Source organism: Elephas maximus, chromosome 7 (assembly GCF_024166365.1).
Source record: "Elephas maximus indicus isolate mEleMax1 chromosome 7, mEleMax1 primary haplotype, whole genome shotgun sequence".
Lineage (NCBI taxonomy): Eukaryota > Metazoa > Chordata > Mammalia > Proboscidea > Elephantidae > Elephas > Elephas maximus.
In genome coordinates, this window is record NC_064825.1 from 60,181,014 (window position 1) to 60,201,139 (window position 20,126).

The window sequence follows — 20,126 nt, forward strand, 5'->3', positions numbered from 1 at the left end:
GTTCTGCTGATCTCCAAGCTGCTCCAAGGATGGTCCTTTTCTTTTCTTGGGGGATAACAGATGTAGCTACTTTGGCTGTTTCCTGCTTGTAGAATTCCAAGAGGCAGACAGTGTTCTTTCCTTTCATTCTTTCTCTGCCCCCTTCAATCTAAGCTGATGGCTTTTTTTTTTTTTTTTTTTTTTGCTGTGGTAGTTGGTTAGATCCATCAGTCACAGACTTAATCTGTTTAACAAAAGATTGGGTAGCCATGTCCTTGATGAATATTCTGGAACATATGTCCTTGGTTTGTACAACAGAATTTCCAAATCTTTAAGTTCCGTTTTCGTTTTGCACAGTTCAGTTTGAAGTCCATCTTTTTCCTCAAACATTTTATTGTAAGCGGCAAGGAGAAACCACAAAGCCCCTTCAAGATCTTGCTTAGAAATCTTCTCAGCCAGATACCCAAGTTGATCACTTACAAGTCCTACCTTCCACCAAACATATGAACGTAATTCAGACAAGTTCTTTGCCGCTGCATAAAAAGCATTCACTTTTCCTCCATTGTCTAATCACGTGTTTGTTATTTTCTTTTAAAGCCTCACCAGAAGCACATATAATGTTCACATTTCTAGCAACAGTCTGTTGCTGGTGCAATATGTATTCTCTAAGATGATAGAGACTTTCTCTATGGCTCTCCTCACTTCCTTCTGAGCTCTCACTAGGATTGCCTTCGATGTCCATAATTCTACCAACAGTCTCTTCAGAGCAATCTAGGCTTTTACTATTAGTCACCTTAAAACTTTTCCAGCCTCTACCCATTACCCAACTCTAAAACTGATTCTACATTTTAGGTATCCGTTAGTGCAACACCCTACTCTTCTGGCACCAAATTCTGTCTTAGTTATCTAGTACTGGCTATAATAGAAATACCACCAGTAGATGGCTTGAACAAACTAATTTTCTCACAGTCTAGGAGGCTAGAAGTCTGAATTTAGAATGCTGGCTCTAGGGGAAGTCTTTCTATCTCTCTTGGCTTTAGAGTTAAGTCCTTGTCTTTTCAGCTTCTGCTTCCTGGTTGTTTGGAGATCTCCATGTGTTTTGGTTTCTATCTTACCCCATCTCTCCTTTGCTCACTTGTTTAATCTCTTTTATATCTTAAAGGAGACTGACTCAAGATATACCCTACACTAATCCTGACTCATTAAAATAACAAAGACAACCAATTCCCAAACTGGATTATAACCATAGGCATAGAGGTTAGGAATTACAACACATATTTTGGGGGGACATAATTTAATCCATAACACCGATCATCTTCTAGCATACTATATAATTTACTTATGTTTACTGGCTAACTTCCCACGATAGAATGTAAGACTCACAAAGGTAGAGATCTTTGCCTGTTTTGTTTGCCAGTGTATTCCAAGAAACTAGACGAGTCTTTGCATAAAGAAGGTGCTCAATAACAGCTTCACAGAGTTTAAGAATTTGTAGTTAAAAGAGCCTCTGCGTGTTTTATGGGTCTGTGCAGATTGGACCCTTCAGGAATATTCTTCTTTGGATGTTTTAAGAGTAACTGAAGAGGAAATTAATATTATTTCTTCAGGAGGTAGGGGAAGGAGGTGAGTGGCATCAGCAGTGTCAGGATCCTAGAGCCATGGTGCAGGAACAAGAAGGAGGCAATGGCCTTTAGTTTCTGGGCAACAAAAGCTGGATGTCCCATTGTACCCAGCTGAATTGGAGCATAAAATGGGGCAAGTTGTTTCACAGCCTTTCTCTACCTTCCAGTTCCTGGATACTACCCTTATTTAAATGCTATAAAAATTCTTGTAAGTTTGTTTTTACAGTCAGTAGTTATTTCTATCATTCTTTTAAAACTTTATATTAAGGTATAATTTACATACAGAAAAGTAAATGAATTTTAAGTGCACAGCTTGTTGAATTTTTTGCATATATATATACCCATGTAACCACCATCTACATAAGATATAGAACATATCTAGTACCTCAGCAAGTTCCCTGGTACCTTCCTATTTGATGCTGTTCCCCTCTCCCCTACAGAATTAATCACTACTCTGACCTTTGTCACCATAGATTAATTTTGCCTGGTTTTGAATTTCATATAAATGGAAGGAGACAAAATGTGCTACATTTTTTTTTTTTTTTTTAGCTTGGCTTTGTAACTCGACATGTTTGTGAGATTTATCTATAATGTTCTAGATAAAAGTGGTTAAATTTTTAGTATTTCTGTATAGTATTTCCTTGTATGATTGTACCAAAATTTATTTATTTATTTATTTCCTATTGAGGACATTTGAGTTGTGTCATGGATTGAACTGTGTCCCCCATAAATGTGTATCAATTTCGCTAGTCCGCGACTTCCCGTATTGTGTGATTGCCGACCATTTTGTCATCTGATGTGATTTTCTTATGTGTTGTAAATCCTACCTCTATGATGTTAATGAGGTAGAATTAGGGGCAGTTGTATTAATGAGGCAGGAATCAATCTACAAGGTTAGATTGTGTCTTAAGCCAATCTCTATTGAGATATAAAAGAGAGAAGCAAGTAGAGAGATAGGAGGACCTCATACCACCAAGAAAGCAATGCCAGGAGTAGAGAGTGTTCTTTAGACCCAAGGTTCCTCTGCAGAGAAGCCCCTAGACCACCGGAAGATTGATGACAAGAACCTTCCTCCAGAGCTGACAGAGAAAACCTTCCCCTAGAGCTGACACCCTGAATCTGGACTTGAGCCTACTAGACTGTGAGAGAATAAAATTCTGTTTGTTGAAGCCATCCACTTGTGATATTTCTGTTACAGCAGCACTAGATAACAAAGACAAGTTTGTTCCAGATTTTTTTTTTTTTTTACTATTATGACTAACACTGCTATAAATATTTTTGTATCTATCTTTTGGTGGACTTAAGCACTCATTTCTTTTGGGCATGTATTCCTGGAATATGGTAGATACACGTGTTTTGCAGTACCAAACAGTTTTCAAGAGTTGCTGTACCAGTTTACATTCTCGCTAACAGTGTAGGAGACTTCCAGTTGACTTACATTCTCATCCACGCTTGGTATTGTCAGGGTTTTTAATTTTAGCCAAACTGGTGGATGTTCAGTGATGTTTCATTGTGGTATCTCATCATAGTTTTAATTTACATTTCTCTGATGACCAGTGACATAGAGCATCTTTTCATATGTTTGTTGGCCATTTTGATACCAAGTCTCTTGCTCATTTTTAATTAGGCTGTCTGTTTTTTTCTTATTAATTTGTAGGAGTTCTTTGTATATTCTAGATATGAGTTCTGTGTCAAATACATGTATTATAGACATTTTTTCCCAGTTTGTGCTTACCTTTTCATAGTGTCTTTTGATGAACAGAATTTCTTAATTTTCATGAAGTTCAATTTATGAATCTTTTTAGTTAGCGCTTTTTGAGACCTAGTTTAAAAAATCTTTGCCTGCCCCAAGGTCAAGTAAATATTCTGCTATGTTTTCTTCTTGAAGTTTTATTATTTTATCTTTCGCGTTTAGGTCTCTGATCCATTTAAAATTAATTTTTACATATGGTGTGAGGTAAGAGCCAAGGTTTATTTTTTTCCCCGTTATTGAAATGACCATATTTCCCTCACTTAATTGCAGTTGTGCCTTTGTCATAAGTCAAATGGCTGTATGTGTGGATCTGTTTCTGGACTCTATGCTGTTCCATTAGTCTATTTGTCTATCTCTTTATTAGTGTCACACTTTCTTAATTATTGTACCTTTATAATAAGGCTTGATATCTGGGATTATATGTCCTCTAACATAAGGCAATATTATGCTACTCAGCAGGCCACCTCACCCAGGCCTAATGACTAGAGTCCATGTCCTGGAATTATTCCTGAGCCTTACTTATCCAATCTTTCTTTTTCTTTGTTTATGCCATGTGTTGTAAACCTCTTGATTTACACAAGCATACATTTTCTATTTGAGTTCCATCCTGGGGACTTTCAGTAGATAGGCCTGGCCATGACCTATCACATTAGCACATTATAAACCAAAAAACCAGTCGCCGTCAAGTCGATCCCGACTCATGGCAAACCTATGTGTGTTGGAGTAGAAATGTGCTCCATATGGTTTTCAGAGGCTGATTTTTTGAAAGTAGATCACCAGGCCTTTGTTTTAAGGTGTCTCTGGGTGAACTCAAACCTTCAACCTTTTGTTTAGCAGCAGAGTTCATTAACTATTTGTGCTACCTAGGGACTCCAGCACATTATGGCCTTTCAATATAAGTTCTCCGTTTCCCATCTTCTCTGGTCATTTTGAAGTTTCTGGAGCTAGTTTGTACTAAAAAGCCACCTGCCATGAGCACATCAAAGTTCCAGGCTCCAAGACCTGAGAGTTTGCTCAGACTAGTAGGTGGTCAGTTTGTTTTCCACCCCTACCCACAGTGAGTTTTCCACTCTACACTGGCAGGTTCACGAGGACACATACCACATGCAGCAGGGCCTCCAGGAGCGAGTGCAACGTTGCAAGAAGATTGGGAGAAACCAGGGCTCCATATATCTCCGGAGGATACAGTGCCAGGAGCTCGAGCAGAGGCTGAAGCAGACAGAGGCCTGGCTGTTGCAGCTGGGACATCTTGCCCGCCTGGTAGACTACATGATTTGCCAGAGTCTTGTGTCCATCGTGGAGGAGGAGATAACCTCCTTTGTTGCCAACATCCTGCAAGTGAGGTGGTGGGTGGCATGTGTGGAGGTGGGTAGGCAGTCTCAGGCTGCACGGGTGACAGCTTGCCCCATGACCTCTCCTGACTCTTTTTTATAGGCCCCAAGGCAGAAACCCTTTCTCACAGCACAGCTGGTCTTTGACAATTGTGGCCAGCTGTCTCATGCACCCTCTATTGAAAAGATGATCCAGATTCTAACTGGGGGCCTACAGTCTGTCAAGGCCTCTGCCCTGCAGGTATTCTGGAGAGGGCAGGGGGCTGACTCTAGGAATTTTCAATTCCTATCCTCTGTGTGGAATCCCTGGTTGAGTGCTATGGCTGTTAACCAAAAGGTCAGCAGTTCAGATCCACCAGGTGCTCCTTGGAAACTCTATGGGGCAGTTCTACTCTGTCCTATAGGGTTGCTATGAATTGGAGTGGACTTGATGGCAATGGCTTTTGTTTTGTTTTGCCTTTGGTTATCCTCTGTGTAATCAGAATCCCTCAACCTGGTCTGAATCCCTCATTGTTTTCCATTTCTGCCCCTTGTCCATATTTTGGCATGAAGGTGATGCAATCTGCAGACCTCCAGATTTCCTGGGATTCCCTGTATTCTCAAGGTATTTAGGGAAACCTAGGCAGGGAGCAGGTTGGAAGGAGGGGGAAGGGGGCATATGGAAAGTACAGAGTGCTAACGGCATGGGAAGAGGGCAGGAGGCCCAGGCTCTACAGTCTGGAAATAAGGCCTTGGGTGTGGGTGGAACAGCTCTAACCTGGGTACTGCACACAGGTGTTATAAGGGTCATGGGGTAGGGGGTATTTTTGCTCATTCATGCGTATGCTTATGTGTATATGTATGCATGTACCTGAGTGGAAAGAGGGGTATATGAAAATGTGTGAGTACATCGTTCTTGCCCTGTTCATCTAAACTCCATGAGGTTTTCTCTAACGTCATGTATTTCATCTACTGTTTAATTTGATTGCTAGGTTAACTTTGTACTTATTTGAAGAACTCTGCTTGCTTAGTATTTGCTTTATTTCATACAACTCTTTTTCATTTCACAGAGAGTAATTCATTAGTAATACTGAGAGATAATTTAGGATTATCAGTTATCACTGGTTACCAATCTTTAAACTTGTTAACCACAGGGAGAAAATACATCTGTACATTTTCTTTATTTGGAATATTAACACCATGAAAAAGAAAATCATTAAATATATTCAGTTACATTCGACGTGTAGATAGTTTTTCCTTTTCCTATTTACCTAGTATGTTTTCGGTAACATGAGTTAACGGCACAAAGCTAATTTTAGGAAAGAGGTGGCAAAAGAGGAAAAAGATCCACTGAAAGGAGCCCATTTTACAAATCATTCCATTTGGGACATATTTTTTCCCCAAAATGAACCTAGATCAATGAAGACTATTGATACTGGCTTACATGGTGCAGTGGAAAGGGGAAGGACTCTGGAGTCAGACACATGTTGATTCAAATCCCAGCTATATGCACATATATGAATTCAGTTTCCTAATCTGCAAAATAGAAGTAACAAAAATACCGAACTTGCAGGACTGTTTGAAGAGTAAAGGAGGAGGAGTGTCTAGTATGGGACCAAATACATAATATACATACTACAGATAGCACCTTCTTCTTATTACTACAAACTTAGCTAAATTAGACATTTCAGCTATTTTCTCATGTTCTGTACTCACTTGTATCACAGGTATTTATTTTGCCATATTTTGCTTTGAATGGTTAAAAAGAAAAACCTTGAGCTTTCATTCTAAATTATACTGAAAGTGAAAATATTATCTGGCAATGCCTTAGCTTGTCCCTTCCACTTTTAAAAGAATAACGTGGACTAATGTATTTAGGAGCGGAATGTCATACTGCTTGCATCTTTTTAAATGGTTCAAGGAAAAGATAAGATAGATGGATAGACAGATAAAGTAATGTGGCAAAATGTTAATAATTGTTGATCTAGGTAGAAGGATAATCGTGTTCATAGAACCATTTAAACCTTTCATGTTTGAAAATTTTCAAAATAAAAATTGGAAGAAAAAAAGTTCAGCATGAAAAATCAAACTAATATTGTGGAGGAACCAGAACCAATGCTGATTTAGGATTTTCCTAAAGTTCTTTAAGAAAAATAGAGTAACTATCAATAAAAGTACACAAGGAGTAATTAAACCACTACTGGGAGTCTTTAAGAAACACACTTCAGTCTGAAAAATCTTTTACTGAAGTCAAAATTTGTATGACAATTTAACCAAATTACAAAATGATTTCAACACCTCTACTTATATGCTGGAAACCCTGGTGGCGTAGTGGTTAAGTGCTACGGCTGCTACCCAAAGGGTCGACAGTTTGAATCCCCCAGGTGCTCCTTGGAAACTCTGTGGGGCAGTTCTACTCTCTCCTATAGGGTCGCTATGAGTCGGAATCGACTCGACAGCACTGGGTTTGGTTTTATGGTTTTTACTTACACGCTAAAATATGAAAAATAAGTTCCTTTACAATAGAAACTTACACATTGGCTGTATTTTATCATTAGAAGAATATCCAATGTATTATTAATAAAATAGTTGCAAATGTGTGCAAATGCAATATACCTTCAGTCATAAAATGTGTTTTCCAACACTTTCAAGAGTCTTAGTAGTAGAACATTCTGCAATTGAATAGAGCATTGATATTATCTGATGTTCTTACAATCTTAACAGAAATTTTCTGCAGTTTGAAATGGAGAAAATTTAATCAGATCATCGCTTTTCTGATATGCCAGGTGTCAAGTTCAAGACCTATTACATGAAAGTTCTTACATTAACTTTAGTTGACAGTATCTTACTAAGATCGCAATATCTTTTTGATAGTTGTGGTAAGATAAATCTGTTAAAAAAAGGAACAAAGGATGGCCTGATTTTTATTATGAAGTATTTTGATGTACATTTGGTTGGGCTGGTGTTGAAGTTAGCTTAGAGATACAATGTGAAGTATGAAGACTGTGATTACTGCATTTTTTGTCAGGGTTCTGCATGTGCAGGAAGGGCCTCTTGGGAATGTGAGATATGAAGACTATGACCATGAAGAAGAGGTATAAAGGGAAGCAGTATGGCAGTAAGGGGATTCACAGATGACAGAGAAGCAGAGGGTTTTTTCCTTGCCACTCTGTAAGACATTTTGAAGAGATGGAGAGTTGGACTAATAGGTTTGACAAGAAGCTTTGCTCTTTGTGAACTGTCTGAGTCACTCACTCAAGGGAACCTACAGAAAAGATCTATATTATTAATATCTTTCCCCAAAGTTGGGTTGATATTTTAAATTGGAACTCCATGTTGATATTGGAAGTAGACTTATATTTATTATGCCAATACATATATATTTGAAATTGAATGCTGAATACCTCAGAAATAACAGGTAGCTTGTGTGTCTTTGATTTAATTGATAACAGATTTCTTATCATCAGCACATTTTATCTCACTCCGACCTTGGCTGTGAAATTATTAGTGATTTCTGTTTTGATTTGTTGGTATACTCCTTTTGCCAAATCACATTAAAAATATACTAGCTTTTCTTTCCATTGCTCTGAATCACACGTGAATTGACTTCGTATACCACCATATTACCTGAGCACTTTCATGGGTCTTTGCATCTAGAATCATAGTTTGTCAAACTTGTCTTGTGTTTTGAAGCTCAGAAAACCACCAATATTCAAAGGCAGAAAAGCAACAGCACCACTAAGCTTCACAGAAATTGAAACTAAAAAGTTAGAAAGACCACCCCTATCTCTCAAATTGCTGTTTATTCTTTCATCTCTGCTTTTCTCTGTGCATCCTCCTAGTTCCCCTGATATCTCTCTTAACCAGCTGTCTCTGCTTCTTTTTGACTTTTGTTTCCATGTTGGTTGGTTTTACACGCCTTAGAATTAGTTGGTTCTATAGCACTGACTCCATCCTTGACTGTATATGACCTTTCAGTTGAATTCCCTGGACATGTGACTGACTTAGTTCAAATCCTCAAGACAAGGAATCCGAGTGATTCAGACTATCCTATGGATTTTTTTTTAAATAATTTTTATTGTGCTTTAAGTGAAAGTTTACAAATCAAGTCAGTCTCTCACACAAAAACCCATATACACCTTCCTACACACTCCCAATTACTCCCACTAATGAGACAGCCTGCTCTCTCCCTCCACTCTCTCTTTTCCTGTCCATTTCGCCCGCTTCTAACCCCCTCTACCCTCTCATCTCCCCTCCAGGCAGGAGATGCCAACATAGTCTCAAGTGTCCACCTGATCCAAGAAGCTCACTCCTCACCAGCATCCCTCTCCAACCCATTGTCCAGTCCAATCCATGTCTGAAGCATTGGCTTCAGGAATGGTTCCTGTCCTGGGCTAACAGAGGGTCTGGGGGCCATGACCAGTGGGGTCCTTCCAGTCTCAGTCAGACCATTAAGTCTGGTCTTATGAGAATTTGGGGTCTGCATCCCACTGCTCTCCTGCTCCCTCAGGGGTTCTCTGTTGTGTTTCCTGTCAGGACAGTCATCGGTTGTAGCCGGGTACCATCTAGTTCTTCTGGTCTCAGGATAATGTAGTCTCTGGTTCATGTGGCCCTTTCTGTCTCTTGGGCTCGTAATCACCTTGTGTCCTTGGTGTTCTTCATTCTCCTTTGAGCCAGGTGTGTTGAGACCAATTGATGCATCTTAGATGGCTGCTTGCTAACATTTAAGACCCCAGATGCCACTCTTCAAAGTGGGATGCAGAATGTTTTCTTAACAGATTTTATTATGCCAGTTGACTTAGATGTCCCCTGAAACCATGGTCCCCAGACTCCTGCCCCTGCTACACTGGCCTTCAAACATTCAGGTTATTCAGGAAACTTCTTTGCTTTTGCTTTAGTCCAATTGTGCTGACCTCCCCTGTATTGTATGCTATCTTTCCCTTCACCTAAAATAGTTCTTATCTACTATCTAATTAGTGAATGCCCTTCTCTCACCCTCCCTCCCTCCCCCTTCTCGTAACCACAAAAAAATGTTTTCTTCTCAGTTTAAACTATTTCTCAAGTTCTTATAAAAGTGGTCTTATACAATATTTGTCCTTTTGCAACTGACTAATTTCACTCAGCATAGTGTCTTCCAGGTTCCTCCATATTATGAAATATTTCACAGATTCCTCACTATTCTATATCGATGCGTAGTATTCCATTGTGTGAATATACCATAACTTATTTATCCATTCATCCATTGATGGGCACCTTGGTTGCTTCCATGTTTTTGCTATTGTAAACAGTGCTGCAATAAACATGGGTGTGCATATATCTGTTCGTGTAAAGGCTCTTATTTCTCTAGGATATATTCCAAGGAGTAGGTTTGCTGGGTTGTATGGTAGTTCTATTTCTAGCTTTTTAAGGAAGCGCCAAATCGATTTCCAAAGTGGTTGTAGCATTTGATATTCCCACCAGCAGTGTATAAGTGTTCCAGTCTCTCCACAGCCTCTCCAACATTTATTATTTTGTGTTTTTTGGATTAATGCCAGCCTTGTTGGAGTGAGATGAAATCTCATTGTAGTTTTGATCTGCATTTCTCTAATGGCTAATGATTGTGAACATTTCCTCATATATCTGTTAGCTACCTGAATGTCTTCTTTAGTGAAGTGTCAATTCATATCTTTTGCCCATTTTTTAATTGGGTTATTTTCTCTTTTTGCAGTTGAGTTTTTGCACTATAATGTAGATTTTAGAGATCAGGCGCCGATCAGAAATGTCATAGCTAAAAACTTTTTCCCAGTCTGTAGGTAGTCTTACGCTCTTGGTGAAGTTTTTGGATGAGCATAGGTATTTGATTTTTAGGAGCTCCCAGTTATCTAGTTTTTCTTCTGCATTCTTTACAATGTTTTGTATACCGTTTATGCCATGTCTTAGAGCTCCTAACATTGTCCCTATTTTTTCTTCCATGATCTTTATTGTTTTAGATTTTATATTTAGGTCTTTGATCCATTTTGAGTTAGTTTTTGTGCATGGAGTGAGGTATGGGTCTTGTTTCATTTTTTTGCAGATGGATATCCAGTTATGCCAGCACCATTTGTTAAAAAGACTGTCTTTTACCCACTTAACTGTTTTGGGGCCTTTGTCAAATATCAACTGCTCATATGTGGATAGATTTATGTCTGGATTCTCAATTCTGTTCCAATGGTCCATGTATCTGTTGTTGTACCAGTACCAGGCTATTTTGAACACTGTGGCGGTATAATAGGTTCTAAAATCAGGTAAAGTAAGGCCTCCCACTTTGTTCTTTTGCAGTAATGCCTTATTTATCCGGGGCCTCCTTCCCTTCCATATGAAGTTGGTGATTTGTTTCTCCATCTCCTTAAAGAATGTCGTTGGGTTTGGATAGGAATTGCATTAAATGTATAGATCGCTTTTGGTAGAATAGACACTTTTATAATGTTAAGTCTTCCTATCCACGAGCAAGGTATGTTCTTCCACTTATGTAAGTCTCTTTTGATTTCTTGCAGAAGTGTACTGTAGTTTTCTTTGTATAAGTCTTTTACATCTCTGGTAAGATTTATTCCTAAGTATTTTATCTTCTTGGGGGCTACCGTAAATGGCATTGATTTAGTGATTTCTTCTCTGATGTTCTTTTTGTTGATGTAGGGGAATACAACTGATTTTTATATGTTTATCTTGTATCCTGATGCTCTGTTGAACTCTTCTATTAGTTTCAGTAGTTTTCTGGAGGATTCCTTAGGGTTTTCTGTGTATAAGATCATGTCATCTGCAAATAGAGTTACTTTTACTTCTTCCTTGCCAATCTGGATGCCCTTTATTTCTTTATCTAGCCTAATTGCTCTGGCTAGGACCTCCAACACAATGTTGAATAAGAGCAGTGATAAAGGGCATCCTTGTCTAGTTCCCGACCTCAGTGGGAATGCTTTCAGGCTCTCTCCATTTAGGGTGATGTCCCCTGTTGGCTTTGTATAAATGCCCTTTATTATGTTGAGGAATTTTGCTTCTATTCCTATTTTGCTAAGAGTTTTTATCATGAAGGAGTGATGAACTTTGTTAAATGCCTTTTCTGCATCAGTTGATAAAATCATGTGATTCTTTTGTTTTATTTATGTGGTGGATAACATTAATTATTTTTCTAATGTTGACCATCCCTGCATAAAAAAAAAAAATTTCTGCATACCTGGTATGAATCCCACTTGGTCATGGTGAATTATTATTTTGATATGTTGTTGAATTCTATTGGTTAGAATTTTGTTGAGGATTTTTGCATCTACATTCATGAGGGATATAGGTCTATAATTTTCTTTTCTTGTGGTGTCTTTACCTGTTTTTGGTATCAGTGATTTGGTGGTTCCATAGAATGAGTTTGATAGTATTCCGTCCTTTTCTATGCTCTGAAATACCTTTAGTAGTAGTGGTGTTAACTCTTCTCTGAAAGTTGGGTGGAACTCTGCAGTGAAGCCATCTGGACCAGGGCTTTTTTTGTTGGGAGTTTTTTTATTACCTTTTCAATCTCTTCGTTTGTTACGGGTCTATTTAGTTGTTCTACCTCTGTGTTAGTTTAGGTAGGTAGTGTGTTTCTAGGAATTCATCCATTTCTTCTAGGTTTTCAAATTTGTTTGAGTACAGTTTTTCCTAGTAACCTGATATGATTCTTTTAATTTCAGTTGGGTCTGTTGTAATATCGCCCCTCTCATTTCTTATTTGGGTTATTTGCTTCGTCTCCTGTTTTCTTTTGTCAGTTTGGCCAGTGGTTTATCAATTTTGTTGATTTTTTCAAAAACTAGCTTTTGGTCTTGTTAATTCTTTCAATTGTTTTTCTGTTTTCTATTTCATTTAGTTCAGCTCTAATTTTTATTATTTGTTTTCTTCTGGTGCCTGTGGGTTTCTTTTGTTGCTCTCTTTCTATTTGTTCAAGTTGTAGGGATAATTCTTTGATTTTGGCCCTTTCTTCTTTTTGGATGTGTGCATTTGTTGATATAAATTGGCCTCTGAACACCGCTCTTGCTGTGTCCCAAAGGTTCTGATAGGAAGTGCTTTCATTCTCATTGGATTCTATGAATTTCTTTATTCCATCCTTAAGGTCTTATATAATCCAGTCTTTTTTGAGCAGGGTATTGTTCAGTTTACAGTTGTTTGATTTCTTTTCCCTGCTTTTTCTGTTATTGATTTCCACTTTTGTGGTCTTTTGGTCAGAGAAGATGCTTTGTAATATTTCAATGTTTTAGATTCTGCTAAGGCTTGTTTTATGACCTAATATGTGGTCTATTCTAGAGAATGTTCCATGTGCACTAGAAAAGAAAGTATACTTGGTTGCTGTTGGGTGGAGTGTTCTGCATATGTCTACGAGGTCAAGTTGGTTGATCGTGGCATTTAGATCTTCCGTGTCTTTATTGAGCTTCTTTCTGGATGTCCTGTCCTTCACCGAAAGCGGTGTGTTGAAGTCTCCTAGTGTTATTGTGGAGCTGTCTATCTCACTTTTCAATGCTGATAGAGTTTGTTTTATGTATCTTGCAGCCCTCTCATTGGGTGCATAAATATTTAATATGGTTATATCTTCTTGGTGTATTGTCCATTTAATCATTATATAGTGTCCTTCCTTATCCTTTCTGATGGCTTTAACTTTAAAGTCTATTTTGTCAGAAATTAATATTGCCACTCCTGCTCTTTTTTGACTGTTGTTTGCTTGATATATTTTTTTTCCATCCTTTTAGTTTGTTTGTGTCTCTAAGTCTAAGGTGTGTGTCTTGTAGGCAGCATATAGACGGATCTTGTTTTTTAATCCATTCTTCCACTCTCTGTCTCTTTATTGGTGCATTTAGTCCATTTACATTCAGGGTAATTATGGATAGGTGCGAATTTAGTGCTATCATTTTGATGTCTTTTTTTGTGTGTTGACAGTTTCTTTTTCCCACTTGATTTTATGTGCTGAGTAGATTTTCTTTATTTATTGTCCTTTCCTTATATTTGTTGTCGTTGATTTTGTTTCTTTTGAGTCTGTATTTTTCCCTTGTATTTTATTTTGATGAGTAGGATAGTTTGTCTCCTTTGTGGTTACTTTATTATTTACCCCTATTTTTTAAAATTTAAACTAACTTTTATTTCTTTGTATCGCCATATCTTCCTCTCCATGTGGAAGGTGTATGATTACATTTCTTAGCCCATCTTTATTATTTTAATGTTGTCTTCTTTTATATAATAACATCGCTGTTACCCTGTTTTAAGCTTTTTTTTTTTTTAATAGTCTTGCTTTGTTTTTTTTTGGATTTCCCTGTCGGGGTTGACTTCCGGTTGTTCTGCCCAGTGTTCTAGTCTTGGGTTGATATCTGATATCATTGATTTTCTAACCGAAGAACTCCCTTTAGTATTTCTAGTAGTTTTGGTTTGGTTTTAACGAATTCCCAAACTTGTGTTTCTCTGGAAATCTCTTAATTTCACCTTCATATTTAAGAGACAGTTTTGGCAGGCAATTTTTTTCCTTCACTTTTTAAATATATCATCCCATTGCCTTCTTGCCTGCGTGGTTTCTGCCGAGTAGTCCGGGCTTATTCTTATTGGCTCTCCTTTGTAGGTGACTTTTCGTTTATCCCTCGCTGCTCTTATAAATCTCTCTTTATCTTTGGTTTTGGCTAGTTTGATTATAATACATCTTGGTGACTTTCTTTTAACTTCTACCTTATGTGGAGTTCGATGAGCATCTTGGATAGATATCTTCTCATCTTTCACAATATCAGGGAAGTTTTCTGCCAACAAATCTTCAACAATTCTCTCTGTATTTTCTTTTATCCCTTCCTGTTCTGGTACTCCAATCACTGGTAGGTTATTTCTCTTGATAGAGTCCCACATGATTCTTAAGGTTTCTTCATTTTTTTTTAATTCTTTTATCTGATTTTTCTTCGAATATATTAGTGCCAAGTGATTTATCTTCTAGTTCCGAAATTCTAGCTTCTACTTGCTCAATTCTGCTCCTCTGACTTTCTATTGAGTTGTCTAATTCTGTAACTTTATTGTTAATCTTCTGAATTTCTGATTGCTGTCTGTGGATTTTTCCAGCTTATTAAACTTTTCATTATGTTCCTGAGTAATCTTTCTAATTTCTTCAATTGCTTTATCTGTGTGTTCCTTGACTTGTTCTGCGTATTGCCTCATTTCCTTCCTGATGTCTTAAAGGGTTCTGTATATTAAACTTTTGTATTCTACATGGTCATTCCAGGAATGCAGTTTCACCTAGAAGATCCCTGGATTCTTTGTTTTGAGAGGCTCTTGAGGTGATCATGGTCTGTTTCTTTATGTGACTTGATATTAACTGTTGTCTCTGAGCCATCTATAAGTTATTGTATTAGTTTATGCTTGCTTTGTTTTGTTTTGGTATACCCCTGTGGGTTGCTTGAGTGAGCTAGCTTGATTGTTTTTGCCTTTGGAGCTCTGGTGTCCTGTTCCCAGATGGCTAGAGCTGTTATCAGGTATATCAGTCTAGGGGTCCATTCAGTTTTCTTCATTGACTTCAGCTCAGGTTTCCAGGTAGCTGATCATCAAGTGTGTGGTACAGGCTCTGTCCTACAGTCTCAGAGGGGCAAGGGCGATTGGAGTATATACCAGTATCTGATTGCAGCAGGGGGTCATGCTCTGAGCAAGGCAGGGTGCTGAGAACCAACCCCTGAGTGTCTCTGAGGAAAGTGTGTCCCTGTTCCCTAGAGCATGGTGGTGGGTGGGTCCTGCAGAAGGACCATGGGCACCCAAAGTTTTTGGTTGTAAGGACTTGGAGGTACCAGTTAGCATTGGAACCCCTTTCGCAGATGGCTGGGTGACCTGAGTGGAGCTACCATTCCTTAGGTCCCTGATGTGGGTAGGTGAGGACCTTGTTTAATAGGCAAAGCAATGTCAAACTTCAAACACCCACCTCTCCACCGTACAGCTGAAATGGTTGGAGTTTTCCAACAAGGGCCTATTCTCCTGAAATAGCCCCACACAGGTCCATGCAGAAGGGAAAGGTGCTCAAGGTCCACGGATGGTTTATGCCTGGACAGGAGCCACTTCTGTCCTGAGCTTCTCTGGTTAATGGAGCTAGCAAATTATCTTTCCCCCCAGTTGCAATTTTTTTCCTTCCCCAAGGCTGGGAGGATTGCTCTAGGTGCTCAACAGGCCCTATCTCAGGCCCAGGGATTCAGCTGTGGAAGCTGGCTTGGGGCTTGGGGGGGAGGGGTGGGGAGCACGGTAAAATACGTGCAAGTACTTAGCTTTTGCAGAGAGCGCCGTTCTTTTCAGGTTCCTTAGGTGTGAGTAGGTTGTGCGGCTGGGCTGCTTCTCCCTGAGGAAAGCGTGGCCGAGCACTAGTACCTGCCTACCACCGCCGCTGCTCCGGGGATGGTGCCTGAGGGCTCCCCGCGATTCAGGTCCAGTAATGCCTCTCCACTTCTGAACGGTCTCTTCCTCCCCCTGCCGCACAGTTCGTTGTCTAAGCTTGCCTTTGATGCTCAGGGCTCCCAGCTTGTCACAAATATATTCATTTCACTTTTTTTTTTTTTGGTCTTTGTTGTAAGGAGGGCTCACTGGAAGCGTCTGTCTATTCTGCCATCTTTGCTCCGCCCCTCCTATCCTATGGATTTTAATTGTGTGTTCTTAAGTTATGGCAAAGAGAATGGATCATGATGTAAATTAACTGGTTTTAGCTAGAGGCAAGGGCAGATCCTTTTAGAAGGGTATGTATGGTTAAGAAGGCTGCCATCTTCAGTTATGCTTGTTCTTGGCTATAAGCATCTATTATGTGAGCCTGAATGTCCAAGTTGGCTTGGGGCTACATAATCCTAAGTCAAAACTGGGTAAGCAAAAAGGGAAATTTATTGGCTGACATAACTAGGAAGTCCATGGATGCAGCTGGGTTTAGGCTCAACTGGATTCAGGGCTCAGGCAAGGTCACCAGGACTTTATTTCTCTCTCTTAGTGTCTTAACTTTGCTTGTCTGTTTAGATTTTGAATCACTGAGAAGGCTTTCAGTTGGAAGAATCAAGACCTAACAGTGGCCTGAACAATAAAACAATTATCTCACTTAACAAGAAGTCTATAGGCAGATGGCTCCAGAGTTGGTTCAGTGGTTCAAAAACATCAAGTGCCAGATTCTTTATATCCTTCCTTCACTCCTGCCTCCTTTTAGCTATAGATGAGGGCCAATCCTTTCAGAAGGGTATGTGTGATGGGGGAGGCTACAATCAAGTAGTTTTTCATCCTCAGGCTTATTGCCTCATAGTTACAAGACAACCTGCAGCACCAAGCATCCCATTCTCAAGCAAAATCAGGAGAACAAGGGAAGATAAGGTTGGCAAGAGAGCTCACCTTGCCTGACTCTCACTTTTTATCAGAAAAGGAAATCTTTTCCAGAAATTCCCAGCACACTCACTTTTACATCTCACTGGCAAACTCTAGGTCATGTGCCTACCTCTAGCTACAAGAAAGGTGGGGAAACCAAGTGACTGAAATCTTTAGTTTGTCTTGAAAGAATGGGATCTACCAACTCAAGAAGGGAGAGGGGGATGATAGCTACTGGGTAGTCAACAAATATGCCTTCCAGAGTTCCATTCCTCTGATGGTCTCTCTCCATCTGGCAAGCAAGATAATCACCAGCACTCTCTACATCATCGTTTCATACTATACTCTCTCCCTTCTAACTCTCACTTAATCTTAGTGTGACAACTAACAATATATTTAATGCTTGCCAGCAGTCCTTATGTTAGTGTCCCTCTAGTGATTTTGTCTGAAGCTCATTCTCTATTAGATTCCTCGGAAAGGCTTGTGAGAATGTAATTCCCAAGTTCTTACATAGCGATAACTGTACCTTTGATAGTATTGCTGGATATAAAATTATTCTCTCACATTCTTTTTCCTTGCATATCTTAAATATGTTATTCCATTTTCTTCTGGCATTAAAAGTTGCTATCATGAAGTCTGATGAGAAGCTAATTTTCTTTCCTTTATAAACCATTTTCTCTTTTTGCCTAGATGCCTATTTTTTTTTTCTCTTTCCTTGAAATCCATTAATTTTACTAGAGTATGTCTTGGTATTGAACATTTGGGGCAGTAGTCTCAGATATATTCCCAGGTATGTTCTTTCAAAATGCAGTTTTAAATCTTTTATATTTCAGGAAAGTTTTCTTGAATTAATTTTACTTTTTGAATTAAAGATTTTGGTATTTGCTCTCTTCCCTTGCATTGGCTTTTTTCTTTAAGGACCCGTTGTCTATATTAAAAACAAAAACAAAAAACCATTGCCGTTGAGTCAGTTCTGACTCATAGCAACCCTATAGGACACAGTAGAACTGCCCCATAGGGTTTCCAAGGAGCAGCTGGTGGATTCAAACTGCTGACCTTTTGGTTAGCTGCTAAATGTTTAACCACTGTGCAACCAGGGCTCCTGTTGTCTGTATTAAAAAAAAAAAAAAAAAAACCCATTGTCGTGGAGGGGATTCCTACTCATAGCGTCCCTATAGGACAGAGTAGAACTGCCCCATGGGGTTCCAAGGAGCGCCTGGTGGATTCAAACTGCCAACCTTTTGATTAGCAGCCATACATAGCTCTTGGATAATAATTACCTGTCTCTTAATATTAGTCCGTTTCTCTTGAGACCTTTTTTTAAAATCTATTTCTTTTTTTACTCTTATAATTACCCTTCTTTTCACCTTTTGTTTCTCTTAAAGCATTATTTATTTGCTCTTACGTTCCTTTTTTATTAGGCAATAATGGTTTATGTACATTTTACATGTGATGTAACTAAAGTTCAGCAAGGGTATATGAACAGCCCTATTATAATCAAGCTCATTTTAACACAGGGATAATTTTGCCCTCTGCTGGTGGCTAGAAGCTTCTGCACCATCCTTTGAAATGATTGTTTTTCAGCGTGAGGGCTGGATTAATGCAGTGCCCTCAAGTTGATTCAGACTCATAGCGACCCTATTTTTTCTTCCCTTGGGTTTTTTTTTTAAATTGGGGTAAATATATATGTATCTCATGTTCCTCTTTAAGTTTCTATTCTGAAATGATTTTTTTTCTTTCCTTTATTTCTAATTCTTTCCTGAGCCTGCCACATAATTTCTGAGCTTTTCTAATTCTGGTATGTGTTGTTCTTTCATGACATATAATTTTCCTAATTTTTTTAGTTTCTTTGAAATGGTGGGATAGAGTTCTGATCTAATTCCCAAATGCTTTCTTTGTCTCTGTGCATGTTATTTCTATTCCTTATTCTCTTTTTTCTTGTAATAGCTATGTATGGGGTTTGGTATTGGTACTTTTCATTGCTTATTTTAGAAAAATTAGTTTCCCTGAACTTTTGGAAAGAGGTTTAGCTCAGAATAGTTTTCTAATGCCTCAGTTACCTTTTCTATTGTTTTTCTGTAGTGCTCAAAAAATAGTGGCTTACTTTCTGGTTTCTCTTTCCCTCCCTCACTTTATCTGGAACTTTTCTTTCTTTTTCTTTATTGCTTCTGTTCTGCTCAGTATTTATTCTATTCCCAGCAGCTTTTCCTTAGTGCTGAGCCCTGTTGCAGAAGGGAACCTGGCTGGTTAGTTTCAAGAGCCTATAACGCATAGACTACTTCTGCCCTATAGACCTGTACTCATTTCCAAGGGCTGCTATACCACAAACTAGACAGCTAAAACAGAAATTTGTACTCTCACAGCTCTGGAGGCCAAAATCTAGGTGTTGGCAAGGCCATACTCCCTCCAGAGGCTCCAGGGGAGGAATCCTTTGTTGCCTCCTGCTAGCTTCTGGTGGTTTCCAGCAATCCTTGGCATTCCTTAGCTTGTAACTGTGTCATTCCAGCCTTGGATTCTGACTGCACGTGTGTTTCCATGCCCTCTCCTCTTTTTCGTAAGGACACCAATCACTGGATTTAGGACTCACACTAATACAGTATGACTTCATCTTCATTACATCTTACAAAGACCCTATTTCCAAATAAGGCCACATTAACAGGTACCAGGGGTTAAGATTTGAACATATCTTTATGGGGGACAAAATTCAACCCACTACAAGACCTTACTTCACCTACTATTGGAGCAGGCAAAACCCCTTCCAGTTTTATCAGCTGTTCTCAAATTGGCCTTCTGCTTTCCAGTAAATGCCTGCTGACTGTATTGGAAGTTCCTATTCTCAGGTCTCTCAGGTGACTCATTGTTTCACTCTGCTTCCTTCCTCACAGGAAACCCTGGTGGCATAGTGGTTAACAGCTACACCTGCTAACCGAAAGGTCGCCAGTTCCAGTCTACCAGGCTCTCTTTGGAAACTCTATGGGGCAGTTCTACTCTGTTCTTTAGGGTCGCTATGAATTGGAATTGACACAATGGGTTTTTCCTTCCTCATAAATGATGATACTATGTGGGTCTTGAGGCTGTAAGTAGTGCAGGGGTGGGCTAATCAGTAAGCATGTTACGCATGGGCTTAATTGTGTTTACTTTACTAATCTGTAG

General features: G+C 39.0%; 1 protein-coding gene across 1 annotated transcript in view; it reads left to right on the forward strand.

Annotated features, from left to right (window-relative positions):
• Nucleotides 1-20,126, forward strand: part of DNHD1 (dynein heavy chain domain 1) — an 81,228-nt gene that overhangs the window by 13,239 nt on the left and 47,863 nt on the right. Inside the window, 3 exon segments of the mRNA XM_049891387.1 lie at nucleotides 4,438-4,692; nucleotides 4,789-4,926; nucleotides 5,238-5,289. Coding sequence (XP_049747344.1) covers nucleotides 4,438-4,692; nucleotides 4,789-4,926; nucleotides 5,238-5,289 — 445 coding nt within the window.